This window comes from Eschrichtius robustus, chromosome 16, assembly GCF_028021215.1.
Source record: "Eschrichtius robustus isolate mEscRob2 chromosome 16, mEscRob2.pri, whole genome shotgun sequence".
In the NCBI taxonomy this organism is placed as follows: Eukaryota; Metazoa; Chordata; class Mammalia; order Artiodactyla; family Eschrichtiidae; genus Eschrichtius; species Eschrichtius robustus.
In genome coordinates this window covers 76,297,037-76,305,863 of record NC_090839.1, presented here as the reverse complement: position 1 = coordinate 76,305,863, position 8,827 = coordinate 76,297,037, and the positions used below count along the sequence as shown (strand labels likewise).

The 8,827-nt window shown below is 57.4% G+C and overlaps 1 protein-coding gene across 3 annotated transcripts; it reads left to right on the top strand.

Annotated features, from left to right (window-relative positions):
- Window positions 1-7,945, top strand: SPNS1 (SPNS lysolipid transporter 1, lysophospholipid). Of its 3 annotated transcripts, none has more exons than XM_068565826.1 (13): window positions 1-332; window positions 419-623; window positions 722-787; window positions 2,580-2,716; window positions 3,867-4,018; window positions 4,115-4,181; window positions 4,990-5,135; window positions 5,442-5,597; window positions 5,884-6,073; window positions 6,434-6,499; window positions 6,771-6,869; window positions 7,163-7,334; window positions 7,608-7,945. In XM_068565826.1, exons 1-13 carry the CDS (start codon window positions 63-65, stop codon window positions 7,700-7,702), a joined length of 1,821 nt encoding a protein of 606 aa, XP_068421927.1. In that variant the 5' UTR covers window positions 1-62; the 3' UTR covers window positions 7,703-7,945. The 3 variants fall into 3 exon arrangements, with proteins under 3 accessions (XP_068421927.1, XP_068421929.1, XP_068421928.1); XM_068565828.1 differs by having other exon boundaries at window positions 20-67; XM_068565827.1 differs by having other exon boundaries at window positions 61-332; window positions 415-623.
- Window positions 7,946-8,827: the final 882 nt, after the last annotated feature.

The window sequence follows — 8,827 nt, the reverse complement described above, 5'->3', positions numbered from 1 at the left end:
TGACCGGCTCTTAGACAATATGGCGGTAGCGGTGGTGCGGCGCCGTGGCTGACCAACCGCGAATGCGGTGGGCTCCTACCTGGCGTGAGGGGTGGCCTCAACCGGGAGGGGGCGGGGGATCGGACTCTCCTCAACCCGCTCCTGTCTCTGATCTCACCGGCGTTCCACTCGTCCCTCCGCGCGGTGTGTCTGCCGGGGCGGGGACGCATGATAGAGCCCGGGTTCCATCCCCCGTGCTCTGTGCTTCGGGGCAAGCTCCTCTCGGTGTCCGAGCGCACCTCCCTCGTCTGGGTTCCCTCCATCCTCCTTTCTCCAGCCTCCTCCCCTCGCAGGTGGGATCGTCGGTGGGACCGTAGCGCGGGCGGGCGCGGCCCCCGGGAACATGTCCGGGTCCGACACCGCGCCCTTCCTCAGCCAGGCGGATGACACGGACGACGGGCCTGCGCCCGGCACCCCGGGGTTGCCGGGGTCCATGGGGAACCCGAAGTCCGAGGATTCCGAAGTCCCAGACCGGGAGGGATTGCAGCGCATCACGGGCTTGTCTTCGGGCCGTTCGGCTCTCATAGTGGCCGTGCTGTGCTACATCAACCTCCTTAACTACATGGACCGCTTCACCGTGGCTGGTACTGACTTCTGGGAGAAAGTTAGAAAGGGGGATGGGAGCGGGGTCCCGAAGGTGGGGCTGCCTCGGCCAACCCATCCTGAGTCTTCTCCTTCCCAGGCGTCCTTCCGGACATTGAGCAGTTCTTCGACATCGGAGACAGTAGCTCCGGCCTTATCCAGACCGGTGAGTGGAGGCCCCTCCTGGGCACACAGCACCTCTTCTTTCTGTTCTACCCCAGTTGGGGCCACATGCTGGCGTGCCTGGGGCCTTATTTTTGGGAGGTCCGGTGGCCGAGCTAGGGGAGGAGATGGCCATGGCTCTGCCCTGAGGTTGTCCTGTTCGATTAGGACACCACATTTAAAGAGATTTAAAGAGAGAATCAGTTTAGTATAACGGTTAAGACAGACCTGGGTTTATATACCAGCTTTTCACTTAATGAGATGGTAGGCAAGGCCCTCAACCTCTCTAAGCCTCACTTTCCTTGTCGGTGAACTGGAACTAGTAATAACCCCGGCTCACCTCATAGGGCTGATGTGAGGATTAAATGAGATAATGCCTGTGAAGTGCATAGTACAGTATTGGAAAATGGTAGGCACCCAGTAAATAATGGCAGAAGAGGGTGTCTAGAAGAGGAAGAGGTGAGTTTTACTTGTTCAGAACTTTGGGGTTTATGGGAAAGGCAAAGCCAAGTCCTATTTTCCTTCCTTCCCTCCTTCCTTCATTTCTGAGCGCCTACCATGTGCCAGGCCCTGGAGGAGGTGCTGATAACATCAAATGAATTTGGCAAGACATTTTACACCCATTGTCTTCTAATCCTTTTATCAGCCAAGGAGTCGGTGTTATTATTCTTGTTTTATACAGAAAGTAGGTAGTATTATCTACATTTTTATAAAGAAACTGAGGCTTGGAGAGGAGTTAAGACTTGCCTAGGGTCACACAACAAGTTCGAGGCAGAAGAGGAGTTTGAAACCAGGTCTTGCAGTGTTCTTTGCTCCACTCCAGGCCACCAAGGAACTGGAGTTATTTAAGCCAAAGTTTAATGGAATGAGAATGGGATCATAGGTCCAGGTCTGCAAAGCTCTAAAGAGTTGTCGAGTTAGAGAAGAAATAGGTCTGGGACTTCCCTAGCAGTCCAGTGATTAAGACTCTGTGCTCCCAATGCAGGGGGCGGGGGTTCGATCCCTGATCCGGTAACTAAGATCTCACATGCCCCGTGGCTCAGCCAAAAAAACAAAAAAAACAAAAAAAAACACGTCTTTCTTGGCAACCCTCTTCACGTTTTCATTCAACACATGTTTGTTGAGCACCTGTTTTGTGCTCGGCAGTGTGTTAAGTGATGGAAACACAGTCATGGCCAATACAGTCCTTGTCTTCCTGGAGCCAGCATTTTGCTGTGCATGAGGGGGGCAACAGTCCCTGAAAACCTAAACTAATAATGAGATAATTTTCTATAGAAATAACTGTTATGTAAAAGAAGACAGAGTAGCTGTGATAGAGAGAGACTGGGTATGTGGTGCTTGGGAAGGTTTCTGAGCTGAGGGTGGTTGGGAAGTTTTCTGAGCTGAGGTTGTGGAGCTCAGGGGAGAGGAGAGACAATTCCAGATAGAGAGGACAGCAGGTGCCCAAAGCCTTAAGGTGGTATTGAACTTGGCAGTTGGGCCATTGGGGTGCAGAGAGGGAAAGTGGATAAGCGTGAAGTTGGAGGGGTAGGGAGGGGCTAGATCAGACAAGTGCATTGCAGACCAGGGTATGGAGGAAGGGATGAGTCAGCTGGGCCATCCATTCTACAATGGAAGATTTGAAGAACATTGGAGATGGAGCTGGACGACTACTACCTCCCCCAACCCCCGCTTGCAGGAAGCTCTGATAGTTTCAGGGTTGGGAGTTATTCCTGCCCCCCTTTGCCCTCCCTGAGCTGGTTTGGGGGTGGGGTAGGGGTACTGGGGCTGGGCTGTGACTCTCTGCTTCCCCCCAGTGTTCATCTCCAGTTACATGGTGTTGGCACCTGTGTTTGGCTACCTGGGTGACAGGTACAATCGGAAGTATCTCATGTGCGGGGGCATTGCCTTCTGGTCCCTGGTGACACTGGGGTCGTCCTTCATCCCCAGAGAGGTGAGGTCCCACACTGGCTCCTGCTTCTGCCCTACCCCCCTGCCCTCTCCTCCCCCGGCCCTGACTCCCCCATCAGTCTTTGCTGCTCCTCTTTGGAGTCATTGCATACTGGGCCCGGGGCACTTGTGCGGTTCCCTTGGTCCATGCCGTCTTCTGTTCCCTGCTTGCCTGAGTTATCTGCCCACCCCATCCTCTCCCCTTTTCTTCCAGAACCTTCTTCTGTCCATCATCCCCTCCTTCCACTGCACACCTAAACACTCACATTTCTCTATCACAGGAAAGACCTTACCAGGACTGCCCTCTCTCCGTCTTCCTCTTCCTAGTCAGACTTCCCCAGAGGGAAGCTCCAGTCTGGGTGAAGGAACAGCTGGGGAGAGGCTCTCGCTTTGCCTGCACTTCCTCTCCTCCCACTACCCCCTTGAGCACTGCTGGCTAACCTGCCCCCGTCGCTCCATTGCCAAAGTCAACAGTGCCCTCTCAGTTGCTAGCTGTAGCTCCTACTTCCTAGTCCTGTTCTCGCTGGATCTCCTGGGAGCCTCTGGCTCTGTTGACCCACTTCTTCCTTCCGAAAACTCTCTTCTAACTTCTGTGACGCCCTCTTCTGGCTTTCGTCCTGCCTCCCTGGCTGTTGCTTCTTTGCTCCTTTGAAATCACCTCTGTCTGTTCTCACTTTCTGCCCTGGGACTCTTACTTCTCAGCCCCGGACACTACACACTCTCCTTGGGTGATCATGCCTTGTTCTTAGCTTTGGTGTCTCTGGTAGACAAATAAACCCCTGCCTAAGATCATTATTCACTGTTGGGGTGTCTTGGGTGGTTTGGACAAGATAGAAATAAAGATTTATTTCATACCTACTGGGTGCAAGGTAATGAATAGACCTTTTGTTGTCCAGTTCTCACAATAGGTATGTGAACAAGTTGTTATTATCCCCCTTTTGCAGATGAGGAAACTGAGGCTCAGAGAGGTTAAGTTGCTTTCTCAGAGTCACAGCTAGTAAGTAGTGGAGCCAAGATTCAAGCTCAGGTCTGTTTGATTCTAAAACCCAGACCTCTCCTGCCATCCCTGCCACCTCTCCAGAGCTGGCTGGTGAGGGAGGCTGGGAGGCTGGCTGCAGGGCGGGGTGCCACCTCCCCCATATCTCGTTCCCCAGCGATTCTGGCTGCTCCTCCTGACCCGGGGCCTGGTGGGGGTCGGGGAGGCCAGTTACTCTACCATCGCACCCACCCTCATCGCTGACCTCTTCGTGGCAGACCAGCGGAGTCGGATGCTCAGCGTGTTCTACTTTGCCATCCCTGTGGGCAGGTGAGTGGACCTCGGCCCTGGTGGGGAGGCAGAAGGGCCTTGCCTGGAACGGGACTGACCAGCCGTCTCTTCTCCTCCCCCACCCCCTTCCCACAGTGGTCTGGGTTACATTGCAGGCTCCAAAGTGAAGGATGCGGCCGGGGACTGGCATTGGGCTCTGCGGGTGAGTCGGGTCACAGCCTGGGGAAAGGTTAGCAGTGCACTCACTGATTCCCCCTTTCTACCGTCAGACACCCCCTTTTGAAGGCAGTGCTCACGCTGCCAAGCCTACAGGCAGCCTAGCTGCCCTCACTGCGAAGCCACGTGCTAGGTAAAACTCTTGATTGCAGGTGATAGAAGCCCACTGTACAACTGTAAGCCCCCAAATGGGACTGTATTGGCTCTCATAATGGAAAGTCCCAGGGTGAGCTTCAGGTAAAGCTGGATTCAGGACTCCCACAGTGTCACAGGAATTTGATCATCCTTTTCTCAGCTCTACTTTCCTCTGTTATCTTCCTCTCAAGCAAGTGAAAGCTCCACATGTTTATCTTCCCGTTTAGAAACTTCAGCACCCTGGATCCTTGAGCAGTAGTCCTGGATGGTGTCTGATTAGATGGACGTGGGTCACATGCTGGCACTGACTCAATCACTGAGGCCTGGGAGGTTTAACATTACTCTTGGCCAAGTCTGGGTTATAAGCCCCACCCTATTTGAACCACATGGGTTGAGAGAAATGGGGGGAGTGGTCTCCCAAAAGAAAATTAGGGTGCTGTTGCTAAAGAGGGAGCAGTTAGGCTTGCAGAAACAGAAACACTTCCTAGTGGCAGTCACCCCCTCCCCTCAGTCACAGGTTCAGCTTCCTTGAGCAGGCACTCACTGGGTGTTTGAGGTCTTGGGGCCTGAGTTGCTTTTATACACCCTCACTTTCTCTCAGCCCCCAGGGTTGAGTGTCTCCCCGTCTGTGCCTTTCTTGAAGCCCACTCTTTCCCCAGGTGACACCAGGTCTAGGAGTGGTGGCTGTTGTACTGCTGTTCCTGGTAGTACGGGAGCCGCCAAGGGGAGCTGTGGAGCGCCACTCAGACTCACCACCCCTGAACCCCACCTCGTGGTGGGCAGATCTGAGGGCTCTGGCAAGAAAGTGAGTTCAGTTCCATCCTAACCCAACATCTGAGGCCCCCAGGGAGGCCCTGAGGTCTAGTTTGAGATTTACATGGGTATGGTCTTTCTTCTGTTTTCTGTCAGCTGGCCCTACCCTAAGGCCAGGAATTCTGTCGCCACTGCCCCCTTATGGCAGCTGCTTGAATTACAGGCCCAGATCCTGGAAGCCAGTACAGCCTCCAGACTCAGTGCCCTGACTATTAAAATAAGCCAGAGAGGGAGAAGAGAGGTCTCTGACACCGATACCTCAGTGGAGTCTAACTTCCTCCCTCCTAATTGTCTGCAGTCCTAGTTTCATCCTGTCTTCCCTTGGTTTCACTGCTGTGGCCTTTGTCACGGGCTCCCTGGCTCTTTGGGCTCCTGCTTTCTTGCTGCGTTCCCGTGTGGTCTTGGGGGAGACCCCCCCCTGCCTTCCTGGAGACTCCTGCTCTTCCTCTGACAGGTACGCAGATGGGGTCTGGGCTGGGTGGCCCTGCAGGTTGCAGGGGATGAAGTGGAGAGAGTCTGTGATTCAGACTCAGGCAAGGAGAGTTTGAATCCTGACTCCACAAACTACTTCCTCTCCCAGAGTCTCAGTTTCCTAGTCTGGAAATAAGTGCCTTCCTCTTGTGAACCATGGGGTGCTGTGCCTGGATAGACCTGGGTTGTGAGGGTGGCCGGGATGGATGATCTTTCTCTCTGGGCCGTGGGGGTGAGGCTAACCCCCTTGCCTCTCCCCTTCCCCCCAGCCTCATCTTTGGGCTCATCACCTGCCTCACCGGGGTCCTGGGTGTGGGCCTGGGCGTGGAGATCAGCCGCCGACTCCGCCGCTCCAACCCCCGGGCTGACCCGCTGGTTTGTGCTGCTGGCCTCCTGGGCTCTTCACCCTTCCTCTTCCTGTCCCTTGCCTGCGCCCGTGGTAGCATCGTGGCCACCTATGTGAGTAGCCAGCAGGTGTCTAAGGGGGTGTTCTGGGTCTAGGGTGGAGGAATGGTGCACTGGGGCAGGACTAGGGTCAGAGCCAACTCTGGAGTGGGAACGCCTGGGTTTGAATCTCAGCTCTGGCCATTCTTAGCTGTGTGACATTGGGCAAGTGACTTAACCTCTCTGTGCTCAGTTTCATCTTCTGTAAAATGGGAATAATAGTAGCAACTGTCTCCTAGGGGTGTTGTGAGGGTTAAATGAGTTAATAGATGGGCCTGGTACCTAGTGAACCCTCCATGTGTTTGCTCTTCTTGTGATGAGACCAACGCCCCACCCCTGTTCCCCCTCCTTCACCGCCTACCTCCCATCCCCCAGATTTTCATCTTTATTGGAGAGACACTGCTGTCCATGAACTGGGCCATTGTGGCTGACATTCTGCTGGTGAGTAGGTGGCCCAGGGTTACCCCAGAGGCTGATGGGAGCAGGGAGTGGGGGCAGGGGACCTCACTTGCCTTGAACTGTGACCTTCACCCCTTCTTCAAAACCCAGCCCTGGACTGACTTCAGAGTCCAACCCCAGGTGGGCCTGTAGCCCGGGCCTGCCCTGCCCTTCACCCCAGCCACACCTCTGAGCTGGGGTTCACCTGACCTCAGCCTAGGCTGAGCCTTGGCCCTGTCCCCGCCCTCTGCCTCCTGCCCCTCTTTCCTCCCAGTACGTGGTGATCCCCACACGACGCTCCACTGCTGAAGCCTTTCAGATCGTGCTGTCCCACCTGCTGGGTGACGCTGGGAGCCCCTACCTGATTGGCTTGGTGAGCACGGCCCCTTGGCTGGGCCTGGGGTGGGGCTCGGGGGACCCCACATTCCCAGTACCGGCCGGTGGCCAGTGGCCTGAGCACAGGCCAGATTAGAGGGTCTCACCCTAGTGAGGCATCCGAGTCCCCTGTGCCAGGCACCCTTCACCTCGGAGGCTCAGCTGGGTGGGCACGATTTTGTCTTGGCAGATTTGCACCAGTAAGGTCCAGGCCTAAGTCTTCTTCGTTCTTCTGGAGTTCAGGGGCTTCCTCTCCGTTCCCCTGACTTTTCTTTCCTTGTCTCCCCACAGATCTCCGACCGCCTCCGCCAGGGCTGGCCCGCCTCCTTCTTGTCTGAGTTCCGGGCCCTGCAGTTCTCACTCATGCTCTGCGCCTTCATGGGGGCGCTGGGCGGCGCGGCCTTCCTGGGCGCTGCCATCTTCATTGAGGGCGACCGCCGGCGGGCCCAGCTGCACGTGCAGGGTCGGTCGGGCCTCCCCGCTGTCCGTCCACAGCTCCTTGCCTGACTTCATGATGCTGCCTGCTTGTCCATCCGCCCACCCACCCAGCCCCGTGTCCCTGGCAGCCCTCAGTCCACAGCCCTCCCCTCCCTCGGCCTCGGGTCTCCCTGTCCCACGAGCTGATGCCCCACTGTGTGGCTCTGCTGCCCCATCCATTTGCCAGTGCCTGTTTGTCCCCTCCCTGGCCCTGTGTCTGTCTGTCCATCCAGCCCTGGCTCTGATCCCTCCCCGACAGGTCTGTTGCGTGAGGCCGGGCCTGCTGATGACCGCATCGTGGTGCCCCAGAGAGGACGCTCCACCCGGGTCCCCGTCTCCAGTGTGCTCATCTGAGGGGTCACCGCTTGCTACCTGCACATCTGTCACATCTGGCCCTGGGCCCACCCCAGGAGGTGCCCGGGCCCAAATCCTCGGCTGGCCCATTTTCTAGGAGGGACCTTGGGCCATGTTCCAGCTCCCACACACTACACAGGTGGCCAAGAGGGGATTCTGGGGGTCCGAGAGGGGGATCCCCCACCACTGGAGCAGCCCCAGGGGCTCGGTGCTATTTGTAACTGAATAAAGTTTGTAGCCAGACCCCAAGTGCCTGCTGGAGTCTCTCTGGGTGCTAGTGATCTCTGGATTGCAGGGGACGCCCCCTCTATAGTCCCAGGTTCCCAGTGGCTGTTGGGTCACTCCTGCGGGCCCTTGGGCAAATCCCTGCCCTTCTGGGCCAGTGAATGAAGGGGTGGAGTGAGCTGGCTCGGTGTGACCGTGAGTCACTCATGCCCATGTCTCCCCGAGAGCCCGCCCGCCCTTGGCAGGCCGTCCAGGGTGAGGTGGGGTGGGCATGCCCTGGGCCCCTCAGAATTCCCGGTGTCAGGGCCTCCCTCCTTGCTGCCTCCTTGAGCCACGCTGTGGAGGGCACGGCAGCTGGCTGGCCTGCAAGTATCTTTTCCTCCTCCCACTGGTCTGAGTTGCCCCTTGTCCCGGAGGCCAGCAGACCCTTCCTGAGGGCCCGGGGTGGCTCCTGAGGCGGCCTCCTCCCCCTCCCCACTGGCTGGGTGGGGGTGGGAAGGGGGAGGGTGCAGCCAGCTGAGCCCCGATGATTTCCTGCCCTCACCCGGCGCTCACCACAGCTTCCTGCCGCAGGCAGGCAGGCGCTGAGGAGAGGCAGGCGCGGAGCCCAGGGGCAGGTAGGGCTGGGGCACAGGGTCTGTGTAGGGGTGGCTGGCGCCCCAGACTCCAGGCCAGGGCCTGACTGCCTTGGGTTCAAGGGTCTTCCAGAGCCCGCGCTGACGCCCACTCAGCCCGCTGAGGGGAGGAGACCCAGGGAGCCCCCGAGGAGGGCGCAGCTGCACCCCACCAGGCTCCCAGCCTGGTGCCCGCTCGGCCCCTGTACCCTTTCTGGCCTGGCCCTTGGCCTGCTGCTGCTCTGTCCCGGAGGGGTGTGCGGCGAGCAGCTAGGCCCGGTCCAAG

Bases quoted from the DNA above. Each gene is read 5' to 3' on its own strand.
- SPNS1 (XM_068565826.1), top strand. From the start codon at position 63: ATGCGGTGGGCTCCTACCTGGCGTGAGGGGTGGCCTCAACCGGGAGGG. The intron at 333-418 runs GTGGGATCGTCG...TTCCTCAGCCAG, and splicing joins CCAGCCTCCTCCCCTCGCAG to GCGGATGACACGGACGACGG. The intron at 6,074-6,433 runs GTGAGTAGCCAG...CCCATCCCCCAG, and splicing joins GTAGCATCGTGGCCACCTAT to ATTTTCATCTTTATTGGAGA.